This window comes from Nylanderia fulva, unplaced genomic scaffold (assembly GCF_048542155.1).
Source record: "Nylanderia fulva isolate GAGA-0341 unplaced genomic scaffold, ASM4854215v1 Scaffold18, whole genome shotgun sequence".
Lineage (NCBI taxonomy): Eukaryota > Metazoa > Arthropoda > Insecta > Hymenoptera > Formicidae > Nylanderia > Nylanderia fulva.
In genome coordinates, this window is record NW_028190055.1 from 1954593 (window position 1) to 1975908 (window position 21316).

General features: G+C 33.8%; 3 protein-coding genes across 14 annotated transcripts in view; 1 reads left to right on the forward strand and 2 right to left on the reverse strand.

Annotated features, from left to right (window-relative positions):
• The first annotated feature begins 560 nt into the window (after window positions 1-560).
• qtc (GRIP domain-containing protein quick-to-court) lies at window positions 561-12530 on the forward strand. Of its 7 annotated transcripts, XM_029320246.2 has the most exons (10): window positions 663-720; window positions 4192-4421; window positions 5301-5578; window positions 6833-7114; window positions 7385-7927; window positions 8033-8269; window positions 8357-8452; window positions 9129-9230; window positions 9780-9838; window positions 10202-10292. In XM_029320246.2, exons 2-10 carry the CDS (start codon window positions 4229-4231, stop codon window positions 10221-10223), a joined length of 1812 nt encoding a protein of 603 aa, XP_029176079.1. In that variant the 5' UTR covers window positions 663-720; window positions 4192-4228; the 3' UTR covers window positions 10224-10292. The 7 variants fall into 7 exon arrangements, with proteins under 7 accessions (XP_029176080.1, XP_029176081.1, XP_029176079.1 ...); XM_029320247.2 differs by lacking the exon at window positions 9780-9838 and having other exon boundaries at window positions 561-720; window positions 10202-12530; XM_029320248.2 differs by lacking the exon at window positions 9780-9838 and having other exon boundaries at window positions 561-720; window positions 7385-7921; window positions 10202-12530.
• A 469-nt stretch (window positions 12531-12999) lies between these two features.
• RpL11 (ribosomal protein L11) lies at window positions 13000-14816 on the reverse strand. 2 transcript variants are annotated; one of them, XM_029320239.2, is made up of 5 exons: window positions 14751-14816; window positions 14130-14300; window positions 13752-13901; window positions 13471-13618; window positions 13000-13180 (listed from the first exon to the last, which is right to left on the reverse strand). In XM_029320239.2, the coding sequence occupies exons 1-5, from the start codon at window positions 14754-14756 to the stop codon at window positions 13053-13055; spliced, it is 603 nt and encodes a 200-aa protein (XP_029176072.1). In that variant the 5' UTR covers window positions 14757-14816; the 3' UTR covers window positions 13000-13052. The 2 variants fall into 2 exon arrangements, with proteins under 2 accessions (XP_029176072.1, XP_029176073.1); XM_029320240.2 differs by lacking the exon at window positions 14751-14816 and adding an exon at window positions 14647-14727.
• Window positions 14817-18435: 3619 nt separating this feature from the next.
• Window positions 18436-21316, reverse strand: part of milt (trafficking kinesin-binding protein milt) — a 42630-nt gene continuing 39749 nt past the window's right edge. For all 5 annotated transcript variants that reach the window (XM_085481454.1, XM_029319430.2, XM_085481455.1 and 2 more), the window contains 2 exons: window positions 20984-21226; window positions 18436-20825 (listed from right to left, as the gene is read on the reverse strand). In XM_085481454.1, coding sequence (XP_085337580.1) covers window positions 19325-20825; window positions 20984-21226 — 1744 coding nt within the window. In that variant the 3' untranslated portion in view covers window positions 18436-19324. The remainder of the gene's footprint in view (window positions 20826-20983; window positions 21227-21316) is intronic.

The following is a 21316-nucleotide window of genomic DNA, read 5'->3' on the forward strand; positions in this document are numbered from 1 at the left end:
CGCGCTGTGCGTGAATTTCCAAAAATCATCGTCCGTGAGTAATTAATTAACAGAAGAGGAATATTTCCACATCGATACGTGGTACTGAAATCGAGGCGCGCGTGATAAACAAAGAGTTTCGCCGTCGAAACCGCGAATATATTCCCGGAAGGGTAGATGTAAAGAAACCTCGATGTCATTGCAAAAAAATATCGTCTATATCATGTACAAAAAAAGACGGCCGATCGAGTGTTCGTTTCGCGATCGGCAGATGTCACGTGCAGTTCCGTCCGAATTTAGATCGAGCGATCTAGCTGCGTGAGGGACGTTGATGAATCGTCGCTAACGTCACGTGCGGGGATTCGCGTCACGGCGCCTGGAGCGCAACGTCGTCTCTCTCTCTTTCTCTATCTCTCTCTAGCCGGTTCTTCGCGTATGAATTTCCGCCTCGACGAAGCGTTCGCGACGTTCTCGTGCGAGTGAAACTCGTGAGAGTGACGGACGGCGGGCCTCGCCGACTGACGGGAACTGACACGAGCCGTGTGACAGCTGACAGCCCACGTGGCCCGTTCACAGCTAACAGTGGCTGCCCGAGGAAAGACGTTCGTCAGGCGGATCATTCATCCGTTCACTTCGACCAGTGGTGGACGCTATCGTTCTGGTTAAGTGCATCCTTCGAGGAGCTCGAGCTCTTGACGAAGAATTACTGGTTTTTTTCCTGCATCGATGTTTTTCACCGAGGTGAGTGCCCGCGATTTTCCAGAGCCTCTTTCAAGCTTTGGATCTCTGATTAGATGCATATGTTACGTATACAGTATGTTTGTTCAAGAGGGAGGGAAAAAGAGAGAAAGTGTAGACACCGCGAAATTTTTTTCGAATGTCATGCAGTGAAGAATTAAAAAACAAATTCACGCTAAATCGACAATAAGTCTGTTTTTTTTTTCAATCTTCTGTATTTCTTTTGATCGTCAGCTTTTCTTTTTTTCCTTCCATCGCGCTTTTGATATCTATTTCGAGTTCAGAAGGTTTAACATAACGCGGCAAAAAAATAATGAATGCAGTATCTCTTATCGCGAAATATCGCGAATCGCATTAAAAAATACGCGACCAACGTACAGAATTTGTCGTTTATAAAGTATATCTATATATTTGAGACGAAAGCTTCGAATAAAAATGTATTATCATTTTGATAATTATACGTATCTGATTTTGCGTAGTGCAAATATTAACTCATCCTCACTTCTCTTATAAAATAAATTGGCGAATCTCTATTCCCCTAGTTGACATATAATTATTTTTGTGTTATGTAACGTGTCGCTCTCTAGGTTTCCGTAATAGTCGACCCGTTAAACGCAATTCATACGTGGCAAAAATATATGGATTCGTTTCTTGAAGAAATAAATTAAGAAATAAATCATCTCTTCTCTTTGTTTAAAATTTTTCTGTATGTGAAAAACTTGTACTGTAGTATTGTGGAATGAATGGAGATACATTTATCAGATATATAAAATTAACAGGGATTTCTCTATTAAACCACGAATTACTAACAATAAACTATAAATTTCCATGTAATTTTTACAGAGTAATCAGTAAAGAAAAAATAAATATAATTTTACGCATTTTCTAAATGTCATTTATGTGAAAATATTTATATAAGAACTATATCGGATCTCTCTTTTATTGACGTGAAATCGTACCGCTGTGATTCGTCGGCGTGTAAACGCTGCATAAAAGCCGCAGCATAATCCTTGAAATAGAACGTGGACGCGATCGATTATTTTATTTCGATAAAGGCCGCACAGTTTCATTCGTCGCGCCATTCACTTTATTTCGACTGTTTTCTCGCTATCACTTTGTTACGATCACGTCGACCTTAAATTACGATTATCTGAAGGAATGAGATTCCGCATTCTAAGCGATTTCGTAAGCTCGACGCTGTTGAAATTATCGAGTATTTTACATAAATCTTCCGAATGTTGAAATTTTGTAAAATTAAAAAAAAATTTATATTAAAAAAAGAAGTAAATGTATTTTTTTGGAAAGATATTTGGAAAATAGTTTGGAATAGCAGATAGGAATTTTTGAAATATATAATGAAATAAATAGATGAATTTATATTCTTTGTTATATTTATCTGAATAGTTGTATATTTATTATATATAAAGTACAGTTATGTGTAAAAATAATTGTAATTTCTTGTTGTAATTTGAAGACCATATTATACTTTGCATGATTTTTAATTAATCACACTTATTTGGAGTTTTAATCTACAATTTGTAAAGAGCTTGTTTTTCTAATTTTTTTATATTATAAAAATTTTTAAATATGTGAAAACGTAAAATTCGTATAATTCAAATTGCATGATAAAAACAATTTTTTGAGCCTTATTTTCTTCTGTTTTTTTCTTTTTTTTTTTGACAGAATGTATATAATTTGCAATAATTTACAGCAATTTAAAGTAATTATTATTCTTCTTATTTCACAATTTATATAATCTCTATCTGCTTAAATGTTTTTTATTTATATATATATATATATATATATATATATATATGCATTCGTGAAAATTGCATATCGTATATCGTAATTGCATGTCGTAATTTCGCCTTCTGTATGCTTGTTTTACGATTCTTTTTTTGTATCGTTCGAAGGATCGAAGTGTCAAGGTGTGTTTGGGGACCTACAATTTCGCTTTGAAATCTTTTTATGCAATTCTACGTATTCATTCCAAGGTGCGCCACAAAATTACGGTTCGTATCCGGCTTCCGCGTATTTACAAGGACGAAATACACGCGAAGTTAACAACCGCATACGGCACGCTTTAAAGCGCTCGATAATTGTGCGAATAATGATCGAGGTCGCACCACTTTGTGGATATCCGTGAAAAATGCGTCAGATTCTTAGATTTATTTGCGAGACGTTGCATTAATGTAATTGCAAACTAAAAAAAGCAATATGTATAAAATAAACAGAATTTAACGTCTCTATATATGAGAAACAGACTTCGATTAATTTATTTTCTGAAATTCTACACAGTTGAAAAATTTGTGTTAAATTTAACAGATATCTCACATGTCGCAAATGGTCCACAGAAATGTTTGTGTTCATTTAATATAATATGGATATGTTAAATGGAGACACAAATATTGAGTTCATATTTTAACATAAAATAAATGCAAAATTTCAAATAATTTAAAATAAATTTCGTGTAAAATTATAACATAGTTTTAATATAAAAATTAACTAAGAATATGTTAATTTTTTAGATTTTATCATCCCCAAATAAATCTTGTCACTAATAAAACAGAACATATGTATTATGTAAAATTAAAAATAGATGCACATTGTGTTATTTTTACATTTTTTTCGGTTGTTTTGATAATTTAACATTCAAGTTCAATTAACAGCAATAATATGTTAAATTAACACAGGAATGTGTTAAATAAATATTTAACACAAACATTTTCACGGAGATCGTTTTTAACACAAGAAGACACAAATTTTCCTACTGTGTATATGTATTTTTATATTGAAGAAAAATTTTCTCTCGATTCCGAAATAATTTTTGACACAACGGATTGTAATGCAATATATTCCGCGATTTGGAACTGAGATAAAATTAAATCGCGTCGCGAGAGGAAATGAATCTTGACGAGATCTTGGACGAGTTGAGACTAGTCCAAGTTCTCGTCCAAGAAAATATCGTGCTGAAAATAAGGAACAATGGTTTCGGGGAGACAAAACTGACCTAGGTTCAGCGTACGACGACGCCTTCGTTCAATCGATACGTCCTCGACCTCGGCTAATACATACATCTCTTTCTTACTTGCCGAAGAATTGTCGTTTGAACGAGCATTTCTGAGAAAATAAGATGTTTGCCGAAAAATAACGACGATGCGTCACAAAGGCAATGTCGTTTTCTCAACACAATAATCTTTTTAAACAGAGATTAAAATCAGAAAAGTTTTGCGGACGGTAAATTTTAACTACTTTGTTTAAATCATGATTTACAACTGTTGTATTCATTTTTTGGGTTTTGTTATTCGGTTGAAGTTCTGGTAATAAAAGCGATACTTCATTCTATATACACATATCAGAGTCGAGTGCAAATATTATCTCCGATAAGACACTCCGATAAGGAAAATCATTAAACGTTTGTGAAAGAAATATTTCTTTGTAATCTCGGCAATTTGGAACGCGTGCTGTAATCAGGTGGCAGTCGTCGTGTGATGACCTGGAGGTAAACTCGATGGAGAACATGGCTCGTTACGGCAGCGAGAGATCCCTGAATTCCCTGCAACCGATGCATCCAGGTCACTCAACTTACGCTGCCGCCCCGACGTCTCCAACGACGCCGACAACAACAACGTGCTCTATCACCCTGACCAAGGTCACTACCAGTTCTATCCACGTGCCAACTGACGGGTCACCTGACAGTCCTAGTAAGTCAATAGAAAAGTGAAAGTCCGTGAAAACTTTTCAACTTTTTTAATTGACGCGATTGAAGATTAATCTCGAAAAAATGTCTCGATTTCACATTTAATAGATGTTTTAAATTTCGACAATTTTTAATTATTATTATTTTTTATTTAATTTCTGAAATTATGAGAAGTCATTTTCTCCAATTTATTTTACTATCAATACTAATATTTTCGCAATTTAAATTATGTGTATACAAATCTACATTTCAATTATTTATCTCATAAGAACTCATTATTTTTTCATTTATATCTAATGTAACATATGTGTTTTTAAGTAATCCTACAAAATAATTTATGTAATAAAGGCTAAAATGATTTCGAGAAGATTTAGAAATTTCTTTTCAATTTTTACTACTTTTATAAATTAAAAATCTACAATTGTATATTCAGGAAGTTATCATCGTAATCATTTATCAATTGTACAATGATGAACAAAAGTCCCGCCATTAGAAGATTTAAATTAAAAATTTAATTTTTAATTTCGGAGTGCGGCTTTGAATACGTTAATTAAAATCTACCGTATACCTTTATAAATCACAAGTACATAGAGAATAGAGGTAAAAAAATTCGTTGACACATAATTAATGCATTCCGATTTCATTGTGGTTCAGTTTCATTCCGACCTACATTTCTTGTAAAAAAAGGAATCTATTTTACATAATTGAAAAATGGTTTAATTTCTCAAATTTCTTGAAATGCATTTCTTATAGAGAGTTTTTATTGCATAATATTCGATCTCGAAGTAGCAAAGCCTTCCTCCGCGACAATCGCCCTCGCGCGAACGCCACAAGTTTCATTTTCCGTGTCTTAATAATTAATAAAATGATCACGCATGTGGAGTAGCTGCCACCTCGCCGCCGTCGTCGCTGGACTCCCGTATACCGAGGCCATCGCCGTCGGCTCTGCGTCGGGCCGCGAGTCTGCGCTTGCGCGGCGAACGGAAACTACCACCACATCATCCGCGAGCCACCACCACCGCAGCCCTGATCGGCCATCAACACCATCACCGTCGTCAGAACCACCTCCTGCAGTCGTCGCAGCAGCATCAGCATCCGGATCATCGTATCTTTCCGGTCATCACGGAGAATGGAACCGACTCGCCGCGACAACGATCCCTCGTGAGTACCATCCCGCTGCTTAGAAGATCTCAAATCTGGAAACGCTGGCAAAATATCGTCGCACACTAGACGTGGATCGGTCACCCTTGATCGTAGACCTTAGACGGACTCCTCTCCAAGTTAGATTTCACAATAGGCGACGCGGCGATGATTCTCGCGAGAAAAAAATGAGATAGACTAGAAGAGGCACAAATGATGATGATGATGATGATCATTCAATTCGAGTTCCAAATTGAACAACGTTTCTCGAGACCGATCTGCGCACTTTGTTCGACGCGCAAGTAAACGTGCACTGAATATTTTATTCTAAACATTCGATATATTCCGCCTTTTGTCCTTTGCACAGTGCAATAGAATGCATATACTTATTGTTGGAGTAAAGAGAATATCGCTGCTCTCGTTTTTTTCCAAGATCCGCCGAAGGTACCTCGACAAGTCTATAGCGCGAAGGAATTGATCTTCTGGCTTTTGCATGCGATTATACGTCAGAGTCCGTATGGAGACCTTTACCTTTATTCGCTGACCGTAACTTGAGGCTAGAGAGATTCCGTTGATTCAACACGCGACTAATTTGCACGGTAGGTCACAATAAATCGGGTCTGTTTCCCTCGCGTGACCAGATACATATATTCCGGACGTCTGTCATTATCCTAAGCCAGCAGTATAAATATAAGAAATAATCCAACAGGTAGGAACCTCGCGTTATAAATCCACCCACGTATTGACTTTTAGTAAATCGAATTGTGTATGTAAGTCGTTAACTTATTTCTCTCTTTTTTTAATCCTTTAAAGAGTTTGAAGATAATTGAGCAGCACAAACGAAAATTAGATCGAATTTGCTAATGCTTTTAAAAGCTCTACATTTTATTTAATAATGTATTTCATAAATTTCAAATTATATTAAATTTTATGTTTTGAATTCGCCACTAATTTTTTTTACAGGATGATTGTATTCTGTCAAAATTCATTCAACAGTAAATTTGTTCGTTTTAGCTGATCTGGCTAATTCACAGATATCTTTTTTACTCGACATTGGAAAGAACAGAATAAACTTTAAACTAGCGCAGCCAATTCAGCTTAAACGAACAGACCTGGAGTCTGTTTTTTCGACATTGGAAGGAAAAATATAAATTCTGAACTAGCTCAGCCAGTTCTCAGCTAAAACGAACAGACATAGTAATATATACATAGTCTGTTCCACTTTTAAATTAATTGCGCTAACGGACTCGGTTAATTGAATGCTGTACCGTTCAGAGTCTCTCACTGACACCGGTGAGGCCGCGGCCAGGTCACGCGGCCTCTGGAGGATCGACGACAGGAATTGCCAACGACGACAGCGATGTTGAGAGCGTGAAGAGTTATAGTAGCGCTTGCAGCACGGCGAGCGCCTGCGAGCACGCTTCCTTCGCGTTGAACGGCACCACCTGGTCCGGTCGATCGCGAAAATATGTCGTGCACTGCTCGAATCACGTCGGCGACAACGAACAGTATCTCACGCCTACTCAGAGAGCGGCCAGACAAGTGAGGAGGTTTCAGGTAATTAGGTCTAACAGTAAGATACATTTGCAATTATTGTATTCGGTGCGCTTTTTATTTCGCTGATTATATATACGCTACTTCATTAGTTTTTGCTCATATTAAGCGTAATACAAGATGTATCTCTTTAGATTAATAATATTTTATTTGATTCTTGAGGACTATAATTTTCATAAATCTTTCATTAATGTCAAATCTATGATTAAAATTAAGCTAATTTAAAAATGAACTGTTTGTACTTCTTATCTTGATCGATATGTCTTTATATAGGCTCTGTTGAAAGAGGCGCGTAAGGAGATCGAGGAGAAGGACCGAGAGCTGTTGCGTTTGACGAAGGAGGTGGTGGAATTGAGACTGTACAAGGCGTCTTTGAACAGTCCGGATGAACGAACGGACAGCAGCGACGCCCTCACCGTGCGTGAGAACAATCCCTTCTCGCCAGAATCACCGAGCAAGGATCTTCCGGATGAGAGCGTCGCGGAAAAAGCCGTCACCAGCCCGGAAACGCCGGAGAAGCGTTTACACACGGATCTTGCCCCATCGTTGGCCGATTCCGGACACTTTGAAGATGGTTCCGTCCATTCGAAAGACTCTGTATGCTTGCCTGAGCCGCAGCCGGAGATCAGACCGACTAATGTAGTACAATCTAGTGATATTGTTCCCGATACGATTTCTATAACGCCGACGAGCATCGAGCGAGACGAGGAGAGACGTCGATTGGTTAGTCATTACGAGAATAGAATCGAAGATATGCATAGGCGGCACGTTGACGAGCTGCAGGATGTCAAGCAGAAGCACAATGACAAGGTAAAGGTAATTCTTCGATTGGTAAATATTTTTTTTCTCATTTTTTTCGCATGAATTTAAAAAAAAGCATATGCAATTTTACCTGGTATTGATAAAAAATTTATTACCCAGGTGGAAAGTTTGCTGAATCAATTGTCTGATGTGAACACACGTTATTGCGAAATGCGACCAGCCTTGGATATCGCGGAGGCTCATGCGCGTGAATTAGAAGCGGAATTGGAGGCTGTGAAAACTGAGCTTAGTGAACAGAAAGAGCTCTTGAACGAGCAGGAGGAAAGAAATAAGCAAATGTACCTGAAAATGTATGCCAAAGGTCAAGAAGCCGCGCGCATTGAACAAGCTGATCAGGTATGACATGAAATATCGAGGATATTATATATGAAAAATAAAAGTTTAACATTATTTGAATATTTTTTTATCAACTTTCGTGAACAGATATTCGTGCAAGCGCATCAATCACCGCCTAAAGTCACCGTCGCGGAACTTCTTCAACAGCTAACCGTCACGCAAGCTGAATTAGAAAATATTAAGGTAATAGGTGATTTTTATTTGCCATTTTAAACTATTCTTCAAATTTGACAAATATAGTAGGATAACATAACGGTGGTTGCGGTTTGGTCAAAATTTTATTCTTATATTCTGTGGGATTATTTTAAAAATTGGCATTAACTTGAAACATGCAGAATTAAACGTTTTAGACATGAATTATTATCAAGACAATTTCTTTCAGCGAGATTTTTCATCGTTTTCGTTTTGTCATTAACGAGCTTTCATGATGCATCGCAACATTTGCATACATTTGCACTACAATGAGTTCCTTATTAGTTTGACATTTGCATTTTCTCTCGCTTAATCATTAGCATAATCTTTTTTGTAATAGATGTGCGTTTTCTACTTAAAGTATAACAACCGAATCGCGTAATGATCATATCGATTTTCTCACATTTGCGAAAGAGGAGCGAGATTTTCTCGCGATCTTAATCATGCTAACACAATAACACGCCTAATTGATTCTCGAACGTATTTTTTTTATGTAGTTTAATCAGCTTTTACATACGTTTCTCAGAAACGCATCGTTTATTCATTTTTTTTTATATTTATCACACACTTATAAGGCGTGATACATCACATTTCGAGCATCCTCGTAGTTCACAATACTCTTGTACTAACGATATGCCACTTTTTTTGGTCGCCGCTCACAATCCAGGACACAAGCTACTCGCCTGAACCTCACATTTCAGCCGAACATTGCCAAAGTTTATTAAGCGCTCAGGAGGCTGTTTCTCTTTGGGTCCTTGGCACACGTAAGGTCTGTATCTTAATTCGATTGCCACGTGACGCAATTCTCATCTACTTCTTATCGCCCATATATGTAGCCTTTCTTTATACCTATAATATGCACCGATCTTTTATCAGTGTATCTATTATTTATTTATTTATTATATCAAGAACTGATGTTCCATAAACGTAATGCGTCCCCATCTTATATAAATTTCTTATAAAAATTCTTAAGAAGTTTTGAAAACAAATAAAATTAATTAAAAGTACAGCAATAGTATAGTTAATAATTATTATTGACTGTTTTTAATGGCTTATATTATTGTTTAACTTGTTAAGAAATACAAATATTATCCCAGAATTATCATCGCTTATTTATAAGCGATTTAACTTCACGAATGTATCTTACACACAAGTTGACGAGTCAGTTCTTGATATGGGCGTGTGGAAAAGAACACAATTGCGCTCGTATCTCTCTTTCTTTTACAATCGCGTTAGTGAATGCTTCGCTGCAACAATTGCATGTGGATTATGAGGCACAAATGTAGATGGTTTATACTCTTATACTGGTTGCTCTTAGATCGGGCGATATTATCCAGTGCACCTGGAAGAAACAGCCTTCTTATACCTTCGGTCAATGTAAGTTTGCACGTGCTTATGGCCAATGCACGCTTCCACTGCGTATAAGATGTGTACTATCTTTAAGTTCGAACGAATGATTTTGATTCCAATTGACATTTTAAATGGTGTCGTTATGCTTTTTGATGTGAAAATTGAGACACATGCGTAACTTTTGATTATTATATTGTATAGTAAACGCGTATTATTAATCGAGATCTCTGGATATTTTTTGAAAATGGAAAGTACGAATGTGTCTGGATTCAAAATTGATTCAGAACATAATTATACGTATAAACAGTTATATATTTTCAATGTGTTTCTTTACATGTCACGATATTTTAATTTCATTATTTAACAAGTATGTCATTCTGTTTCAATTAGGCAATGTATCGGCGTATTGTAGAGGCGAAAAGCAGTCAGGGTTCTCTCGATCCAGAAATTACCCTGCAGTTCCTAAAATCAGCGATCTATTATTTTCTAACGGATAAGGAGAATCATCACGGTCACTTAAATGCTATTGAAAGTATCCTGGGCTTTACGGACGCAGAGAAACATAACATCGATAAGCTCTATCGATCGGCGAGGAAGTAGCGCTTTTTAAAATTCTTCAATATTAAGCAATATTATCGCTGTTGACAAGTGGTGTTACATTACCAGGTTTAACACCTAAACGAGTTTTATTTAGTTTATTGACAAATCAAATTTTTAACATAAACATTTTAGTATGTGTGTTTGAGAAAGATCTGTATTAACTTATTTATTTATTTCTTGAGGGTATTTTTAATTAGTAAAATGAAAGAAAAAAATTAATCGTGAAAATTTATTTATATATTCTTTCATAGCAAAAGTAATTTAATTTATTAATTTATAAAAGTAAATTATGTTTTTATAATGACAATTTCACTCTTTCGAATTTGTAAAATTCAAGTGTCAAGTTTATACAGATTTTTTTCATAGATATACCCTAATATTTTCTTATTTTTTATGTTACAATTAAAATATCTAAAGAAAAACAGCACTTGATATGATATCAAGCAAATATAAATCAAAAATATTCGGGAAATTTTTAAGTATATAACAATTTTGTTATATTTTATAACTTTTTCGCACACATATATGTTATATTTTTATGTGTTAGCTGACAATTTCGGACAAACTAAATTGCTTTTATTTTTTAATATATACTAAAGTCCTAAGATTTTACAAACGTTACAAATTACATACACATATGCGGCTTTGATAGACTGAATTTATTTATGGCTGTATGTAACATCAATGCTCTGCAATGGCCATGTATTACAAATTTAATATTACACGTATCACTCGTGCGATTTACATGCTCTAAACTAGTGCGTAAGCATGCATATTCTAATAATATACTTGAAAGAAAATATATTGTCTAGTTATTGCTAAAATCACGTTTTACTCTTTCAATGATTTAATTAACGCATTGTGTATATCATAATAAGTATTCCAAAATTGAGCAAGAAGTTTGTGATACGGATGAACGAAATGACTAAGAAAGAGTTTGAAGTCGGATTTCAAAAATTTATATAATTATTTGAAATGCATGTGCCCATGTACGAGTACGAAAGTTGAATATTATATATCTTTCTCGTTATTACGTCGTGATCCCCGAAAGAACATAGATAAATAAATTTATTTATATATTTACTTGTTATAAATAAAATGAATATATATATATATATATATCTATATACAAGTACATATATATTCAGAATGAATCGGAGTTTCTGTCCATTCTTCAAACTTTCAATTATATGCAAAATGATTTTAATCCTTTGCAGTCTCGAGTCGCTTGGTACAAAGAGCTTTGTTTGGGAATATTCTAACTTTAGACCATAAAGGGTTAAAATAATTAAAGAAATTATGTATATAAAAGTACGTATTTGTATGTACAGTAACTCCGGACTATTCTGTATATACTTATATATATCAAAGTCTGGTGATATGACGTCCAGATAAGGTAACAATATGGAGACTGAAGGATATATCTTGCCTTTTTATCTGCTTGTAACTTCAAGTTAAGTAGATCTCGTAAAAAGATATTCAAGTGCAACTATTATAGTAAATGACTCAATAAGCACAATTCCTAATAGCTTGTTGTAATTACAATTATTCATTTCTTTTACAAGATATTTTCATGTACCTATTTAAATTAAAACCAAAGAGAAGTCGAACAGTCGGTCAATTATTATGCGTGAATATCTGATTGTGATTATAATTTATATTTGTGGCACCATTATTTGACTTCAAGTTTTCTTCATAGTTGAAATTCTCTCTTGATGTTTTTAACATATTGTCAAATCAAATACAAATAATTTTTATTTTTATTCATTCAATTTTTGATATTAGCCTGTAAATAAAAATAAAAATTTCTCTAGAGCTAGAATTTTTCTAATTTTGACATAATTAGCTTTAAAAAAACTATCTGTATCTGAGGTGCCAATAATAGAAGTGTGAATATTCATACCACATAAATTGCTTCTTGAAGCTACATTCTCCTACACTAAATGTTTTATAAATCGAGAAACAGAAATATTGCCGGTCATATTATATCAAAACGTCCAAGAAATTACATTAAGAAATTTGATTTCATATAAAATGTAAGCAGTCATATTTCTAATTCTGAAAAATCTTTATTGTATATAATATTCATTTTATAATAAAGTTCCTTTTGCAAGTGTTACGATGCTTTAGGCCTAAGTAAGTTTGATTATAATAAAACTCCAATGTCATTCCATTGAAAAATATATGACACTGCAAGAGATGTCTTAAAATATTAGAATAGCACTTTACATTTTTTTAAATAGGAATTTAAAAAATGCGATTTTATTCCGATACATGTTTTTTTGTGTTTTAAATTTACGTACAGTGCAATAAATCTATATTTTTATTCTTGTTCCTTATTTTTATACATTGCAGTGAGAAACTATTATATCTTCTTAATTTAGCTCTGCATTTATCAGTGTTTTGATTGTATTGTAAACAAAATGTGAAAAATTCAAATAAAAATTTAAATATATATTAATATATACAATATACTCATTTTTTCAAAACTACACGAACTTACTAAATAATTATATATATAGAATCTTGGGTAATTTAAAGGTATAATTAAGGTGTAATATGAGGCGTTTATATTACTACGCAAAAAGTGATTTTTGTTAAAATGTTTTATGATACAATCGTAAAATACAAAGTATGCATATTATTTTTTGCCAGCTATAATGATACCATCATATTTCTGTTGGAACCATTTCATTGCGTCTTCTTTGGTAAGTCTGTGTTGGAAACCGACTTTACCAGTTTTCCTTCGTCTATGTGCTACATTAAATCCTACAAATCAAATATAAATTCAATAATTTATAATTTGTATATGAAGCATATAAAACTTTATTTTTTTTTAATAATTTTATGTAAATATTTTATTATTTAAGTGTAGCTTCAATTAAGTAACACACCCAGTAAAGTGAAGTGGATATGAGTTGCAAATATGAAGCAGTTTCCTTTAGCACATGTTTAATATAATTATAGACATCACATACGAAGCAGAGATATCTATATGATACCAAATAATGTGCTAATGTTCAATATTTAAAGTATTTAAAGTTGTATTAATTGCTAACCTGGACGTCCAAGAACAACGTAGAAGTCTAAACCATAGATACCAATACTAGGATCGTATTTGATTCCCAGATCAATATGTTCTTGAATGCCAAAACCAAAGTTTCCGGTGCCAGAGAAATTTTCTTTTTTTAATTCATATTCACGCACCTGTAATCAAATAATAATATTAAAATATAAAACACTAATAATAAATATTTTTAAAATATAATACAAAATAAATACTAATACTAAAATCTCAATATAAACAAAAAGAATATAGATATAAAAATCCTTGATTTACCTTCAGACCACGTTCAAGAATCTCTTCTGCTTTTGCACCACGTACAGTACAATGCACAGCTATTTTTTCATTACGACGAATGCCGAAGGAACGTACTGTGTATCTGGCTTTAGAGAACACGGGTTGTTGGCCAGTCAGCTGCTCCAAGACCTAAGCAAGAAAAACTAATTTTAATAATTGAATGCATTAAAGATTTATGTATCAAAGATATTTCAATTAATTGATGAAAGGCTCGTATAAATTAACAAAATTAAAAGAAATAAATATTGTAGGCCAACTAAACGAGCTCGTTTAGTTGGCCTACAATATTTATTTCTTTTAATTTCGTAAAAATATTTCAATTAAAATAAGAAATGACATGAATTTATACAAACTCACCTTAGCAGCTCGGGTCAGTCTATCACCAGATTCTCCTACGCAAATGTTCAAGCAGAGCTTGCGAATTCGTACTTCGCGCATTACATTCTTCGACGCATCCTTCGGCTCCTTCTTCGCCTTTTTGTTGGTCCTTTTCTCGGACTTCTTTTCGGATACTTTCTTTACTACATCCTACAAGTAAAAAATGTAAAGTTTATTGCATATGAAATTTATGTTATTGGTCGTGAACTAGTTTATTCTTCCGTTTAATATCGATATAAAACGTATATTTCAGTAAATCATTGATGTGTCTGAATGAAATAGAATCAATATTAATTATGTGAAAATTTTGCCGATAATGGAATAAATTAATGAAGAAATTTATTGTTAAATAAGTTGAATAGCAGTAACAATAGGTCATATACGAGCCGATGTTCGATCGAAAACAAGCGTGCGATCACATCCACCTGTCAGCGATAACTTCTACAATATCGTCGCCTTCGTACAAAAATGAATATTAGCAACGATTTATTAATACCATCAGCTACTTCTGTGTCGAGATGATAATTAACGGAATTGAACGATGTAACAGATACAATCGGAAGAAAATAAGCATTTTTGACGCAAAGAACTCGCACTCACCGCCATGATGAAGAAAAAGGATGATGTTTCTCATAGCAGCTCTCTCTTACGACGAAAACGTCAACTTATCCGTCAAGTTTACCAATAGTATTCGATTTCCGGTTCTTTCGTGTATTAAAATTCCCTAGAATACAAATTCATTTATTTCACCAGATTCCACTTTGCAAAATAAAATTGAAAAAAATACATTCAGTAAATTAATTTCATATTCTATTTAGTGTTATGCAGCTCGCAATTAAGAATTGAAAATTATGTACATAATTTTAATTGTCGAATTTCTATTACATATGTACATACATACTTTCTAATAAATAAATTACTGAAGATGAATATATTTTTAATTTTAACAAACTTACCTTCTAGCTGTCATATGACACAGCATATAATATTTGAAAAAATTTAGAGAATTTAACTTCTTGTGAAAATTGTTCTCTACGTTATAATTTTATCATTATATAATACATTAATAACATTATATAACACGGTAAACCACAAGAAGTGATTAAAAATATTTGTTTTATTTAAAAAATTAATAATATTTCATTCATAATATTATAAACGAATAATTATCTTGAGATTAAAAAAAAAACAATTTTAGTTATTATGAAAAGAACACATGTTAAAATTAAAATTGTAAACTTGTAAAATATTGTAATAAAACTTATTTAACAAAATTCAAAATAGATTTTACTTAAAAATTAAAATAGAGAGTATATATAGTAAAGCTTATTTATTATTTTAATATAATATAGTTTATTTATTATTTATTGAACATATTCGAATTATAATTATCGAATTCGGTTTATAAGAAATATTTATTGTATTATTAAAAATTGTATATCTAGATTTATCCGAAGATCTATGCAAAATAGCAAGACATTCTTTATTCAATGAAAAAGCAGATTTTTTTCATTTTTTTATCCTTATATTCAAAATGTATTAAGAACTTGTGGCTTTCGATTGGGAAAAACAGATAAAGCAAAGAAAATCATTCTTATAAAAAACATTCAAGATGAAGCAATTTGGAAAAAAAATTAATTTAAAGCAAAATCGTCGTACTGCCTCTAAATGATTTTCCAAATAATCTGTCTTTTGTTAAGGATAATTCTTTTCATCTTCAAACACCAAATAATAATTTTTTTAATTCTTCAATTTATGCATGTCAGGAAGATAGTGATTCTAATTATTTGAACTCAAAGCAAATTTCGTTGAATAAATTTTTAATTGGATCACGACTCATATCAATTTCTCATTGAAATGGCTCTTTGGATAAATCTAGAATAAATCAACGCAAATCGTACATGTAAGTACATGAAATTCAAGTACATGCCAGACATAAAGATATCACAATCTGAAACAAAATATCAGACACTGAAACTAAAGCTTTACAGGTACTAAGGCCTCGTTATTTATAGTAAATCTAACAGACATCAGTGTACATGATGATATATAGTAATACATTGACGTCTTATTTAGCTCCAACAATCGTATCTCTCCCAGAGTGACATTTTTTGTCGAAGCAACATAACTTTTCAATTTGTAATCATAAAAATTAATTTATATTTGTCGCTTCGTAATCATAGGCGACGCCAAGGGTGTACCTTGGTAGGCTCACCTAAAAATATTCAGGCCCACCCTTTGACCCACCCTAAAATTATATTGTCCTACTCTGTCTAAATTATATAATTAATATATTATATAATAAATAATACAATAAATAAATAATTTGGCCCACCCATATAAATAAAAGAGCCCGCTTATGGCCCACCTGCATAAAATAGTTCTGGCGCCGCCTATGTTCATAATACACCGCGTTTATATTACATATATTGTCCATTTACTGTGAAAACTGAAATGTAAAATCTATCAATTGCCAGGTTTATTTAATCATGTAAAAACATTCTCAGTAAATTAAATTAGTGAAACTTTTTACATTATATTATTTTTATATTTTGCTTATTTCATATCATTTATGCAATGTATATAATTACATAGATTTCAGTTTTCATAGGAAACCAATTTATCTGTGTATTGCAGTGCTTCGTTAAATGGTACATTTATTTGATTTTACCGCAATTACTACAATTCTTAATAATACACTCTGAAGATATGATACGTCTGCTATTCGCAAGAGATCTACAAACTATCTAAATGCAATTTTTTAGTATACTCTAAGTCTTTCATGCAGAATATTTAATTTTTATCTTGTTCATAAAAATCATCTTTTTATACACAAGATAAACTCAAGAAGTTTTTTACGTAATCACATCTCTAAAATATGTAATACTATCTTGCGGGAATAAATCATCATCAGAATATGCTAACAGATATTTATCTTGAAACCATATTCTTCAAATACCAATATACAATGTGTAATTGCAGTAAAATATGTTTTTTACAATCACCTCAATCGCTCTATTTACAATAACACACATAGCTATTACACTAAAATTTTTTTTGGCTAGGCCTTTCAAACAATCAAAAGAATACAGGGAGATGCTAGCAAACAGTAAGATAGCGACACAGCGTTATTTTATAATTTAATTTATTTGTACGTCTATGTACAAAGCTGCATCGAGCTAAATATTCCCCTTTTCTATACACATTGCAATCTTCTTACATAAAATTCAGCTCCATTTACAAGTAATGAAAAGCTGCAATAAATTATTGCAAGTTATAGAAGTTAAAAAAAAAAAAGAAAAAAAAAAAGAAAAAGGCCCTTTATCATCTTGTTACATTACAATTATGTACAGTACTTGATGATCAATGCTAAATGTACAATCTTCCGTGAGCAAAGACTGACAATAGTATTGGTGATACTACAACTTCGTCACCAAGCATTCACTAAAAAAAAATAAATTAGCACCAACTTGATTTTGTGCCAAACTACATAAAACGTACTGTAGCATTCCTCTTGCTTTGTATATTATTTATATAATATTTGCGTAACAATTTGTTCTCCAGAATCATAATCCAAATTTCGAATATATGATATTCATATCACTATTTTGCCCTTATACAGCTTTCATTTGTATCGCTTTATGTAATTAGAAACATATATCTTCAATCTTTAACTGTATAAATATGGACTGTATATGTTAAATGGATTGTGTTTACAGCAAATTTTAGCGAAGTGTTCCCAAATATAACAAACGTTTGATGTCCCTCTGGTAAAATTTACATATCTCACTCAACTATAAACATATACTGGCAATATAAAAGAAAAGAATAAATACAATAACTAGACTATATGAACTAAAAAGCTGCGAATTGTTGTTCATACTCTCTTTGGCTAGTTTTTATTTTAAATATATATATATATATATATATATATATATAATAATTATATATAATATATATAATATATATATGTGTATGTATATATATATATATATATATATATATATATAATATTATATATAATATATATATGTGTGTATATATATCTATATATCTCTCCTCTCTCCTCCTTCTCTCTCCTCTCTCTCCTCTCTCTCTGTGTCTCTCTCTCTCTCTCTATCATCTCTCCTTCTTCTCTCTCTCTCTGTTGTGTTGTCTTCTCTCTCTTCTCTCTATCTCCTCTCTCTCTCTCTATCTCCACCTCTGCTCTCTCTCTCCCTCTCTCTCTCTCCATCTTTTCTCTATCCCCTCCTCTTGTATCTTTCCTTTTCCCCTCCCCCTTTATAAAATCATTTTCATAATAGTAGTCAGCATTTTTTCTAACTTTTAAACAAAAAAATAATAAATATCTTTTAAAAAAATATTTAGATATTTAGACTAATGTTTATAATCTATGTAACTCTTTCTCCTCTCTTCTTCTAGCAAATTTTAATCTTATTTTGTGAACCATACACATGCACGCGAACTATACATAATATACATACTTTGACTTTTAATTTATTTTATTGCTAAAGTATAAGATACGTGAATGTAGCAACTAGCAGTCTATAAATATACAGTCAAAGATTTCTTAATGTAATCACAAGTTAAAATAATCTTTAGTCTTCATTTATGAGCTAATAGTTTACACATTCTTAATTATTCTTTCTATTCTTTGATAGATTTCTTTCCCCATTTTCATTCATTTATCACATATTATCAAAATATCCAGCTTTCCAGGTGTGCATATCTCTGTCCCGTTTTTAATTAATTATAAGATAAAACTTAGAATACCATTTCATGTTCACTATTCAAAATATGTTCAAAAGATCTGCCCTTCTGTATTTACATTCTTAGTCCATTATAATCTTTATAACACAACTTAAAATAAAAAAGTTTACTGTACAAAGTATATAATAACCTGATTTGTAAAAATAATTGAAGTTAATACATTCGTCAAAATTATTTTTGACATTTATATCTTTATAATTTATGGATTTGAGATGGATTTGAGAAAACTGTATTGCATGAATCAGCAAATAAGAAATGTAGACGGTCGACAATACTGTCAACAGGCGCATATCACGCATTCCAAGTAATAAACTGTAATAAAAAAAATAATTCTTTTGCAAATTTCTGTTAAAAATTAATTCGCTGGAATTGATCGATCCATTCATACAGACCCTACAAAATATTCATAGTAAACCGCCCTTGCGACCAAAAAGAAGCGAGCTTATCGCTCCTAATGCCGACTGTTTAGTAGATTCTTTAGTAACGGGCGTTGAAACTGGCGGTTTAACTCGTCCCAGATCGGGCCTCGTCGCTCTAGCACCCGATCGTCGTTGTCGATCCGGCGATTGACCCGATGCTCTCGAGTGAAATGCCCAACTGGAATCGGACACACTAGATTCAGGCTCCTTACTGTTGTCTTGTTTGTCTGGCGACTTGTCCAATGGGAACTCATCACTGGCGGAGGATGTTGAAGACGAGGGAGATATTTTCTCTTGGCTGGTACTGGAGGACATGGAAGTTTTGAGGAAAGTCAATTGTGCCATTGGACTTCCAGTCGAGCGACGCGTGTACAGAGCACCTTGTAGAGCTAGCGGCGAGATCGACGAGCTAACCGTGGTAGCCATAATCGTATCAATTCCGATTCTTTCCAATTTCTCCACCAGACGTATTCCCGTGAGAGCCTTCTTATCGGAGCGCGTAATCGTTGACTTTGGTCTCTTCTTCTTAGACTGCGCCGCCGCCGGTACCTCGTAGCTAAAGGTACGCCTGAGTAATTCCGCACCACTGCTGAGCAAACCCAACGTCAGAGAAGCACCGCTTTCCGGTGATGGCGGCGGCGACGACGATCTCGTAGGCGACAAACTCGCATCCGGACTGTTGCACGGTGTAGCAGTCGGCGAGAAATTACGGTCGTCGGTAGGCGTAGCTACGCACGAAGGCGTAACAGCTTTGATCCCTCTTTCGTTCAGCATCTTGGCTAGTCCGAGCGTGGTGGAGAACGTCGACGTCGAATTGCGTCGACTGTGTGTGCGAGGAGTACTCATACCGGAGTTCATACCGGAGTTCATACCTGAATTCATACCGCTGTTAGGTGCAGTAGCGATGCGGCTGCCGACGATACTCGGTGTCACGCTGCTAATGGTATGATCGTCCGGATGCATCACAGTGCTGTTAGTATACGTGTAAACGGAACCGGTATCCTGGAAAGGTTTACCAGGATTTGTGTATTCCTCGTCCTCTTCTAAATCGCTCAGGGTGAACGTAAGGAGACCGAGATCCTCGAGAGCACGACCACCCCTGGTCTTCACACCTGGCCTGTCCTCCAGCAATCCACCCAACGTTGGTGTCGCTAATCGCGACCAATGGTGCAACGTCTGGGAGCCCTCCATCGGTTTGACTATCTGAAGTTTCTGTGGGATACGCCAAGCGTTGCCGCTATTGCCACTAAAACCGCTCAGATTACCGCTGCTGCCGGTCGACATAATACTATCGGGAGTACGACAGTCGAACGGCAGAAAGGTTGACGGGGAATGTAACGTGCCGCCATCGTAATCATAATTGTAACCGGCGCCTGTACTGAGACATGCACGCCTCGCCAATACTTCGGCCGGTGTCAAACGACGCAAAGCGGCCTCCAGATCAGCTGCACCAGGAGCACCAGGTACACCCGTTCGTTGCGGCCCTCTGAAACATCATGGAGAATTTTACCATTTTAGTTATTAAAAAATAAATATATATATATTTTATTATATATATATTTTTATTATTTATTATATATATATATATATATTTATATATATATTTGTTCGCGAATAAACAAAAATAAAAAAATAGATACTTACGGATAATCTTCCGACTCGGCCAGCAAAGAGCCTTCACTATCACTGTGACCGGTAGAATCCAAGCTAGGATATGTAGATACCTGCGGTCGTATTTGTCCACAACTCATCCGTGGACCAGCAGAACTGCTGGATAACGTGGACGTCGTCATAGAGCTTAACCTAGGGAATTGATTTGGATCCATACCCGCGTACGATGCTCGGGATGCGCTACGAACGGTTTCGAATACCTTCTTATAAGTTGATCTACAGAATCAAAATAATAATTGTTTATTAAGTAAATGTTCAAACTATTATATTTCTCATGATTATAATATATAAGAATGTATTGTTAAT

Excerpts from the sequence above, each read along its gene's own strand:
- qtc (XM_029320247.2), top strand. The coding sequence starts at position 4,229 with ATGGAGAACATGGCTCGTTACGGCAGCGAGAGATCCCTGAATTCCCTG. Across the intron at positions 7,115-7,384 it reads GACAAGTGAGGAGGTTTCAG|GCTCTGTTGAAAGAGGCGCG; the intron begins GTAATTAGGTCT and ends GTCTTTATATAG. Across the intron at positions 8,270-8,356 it reads GCATTGAACAAGCTGATCAG|ATATTCGTGCAAGCGCATCA; the intron begins GTATGACATGAA and ends TTTCGTGAACAG.
- RpL11 (XM_029320239.2), bottom strand. Across the intron at positions 13,902-14,129 it reads GACTGACCCGAGCTGCTAAG|GTCTTGGAGCAGCTGACTGG; the intron begins GTGAGTTTGTAT and ends TTTCTTGCTTAG. Across the intron at positions 13,181-13,470 it reads CGTTGTTCTTGGACGTCCAG|GATTTAATGTAGCACATAGA; the intron begins GTTAGCAATTAA and ends TTTGATTTGTAG.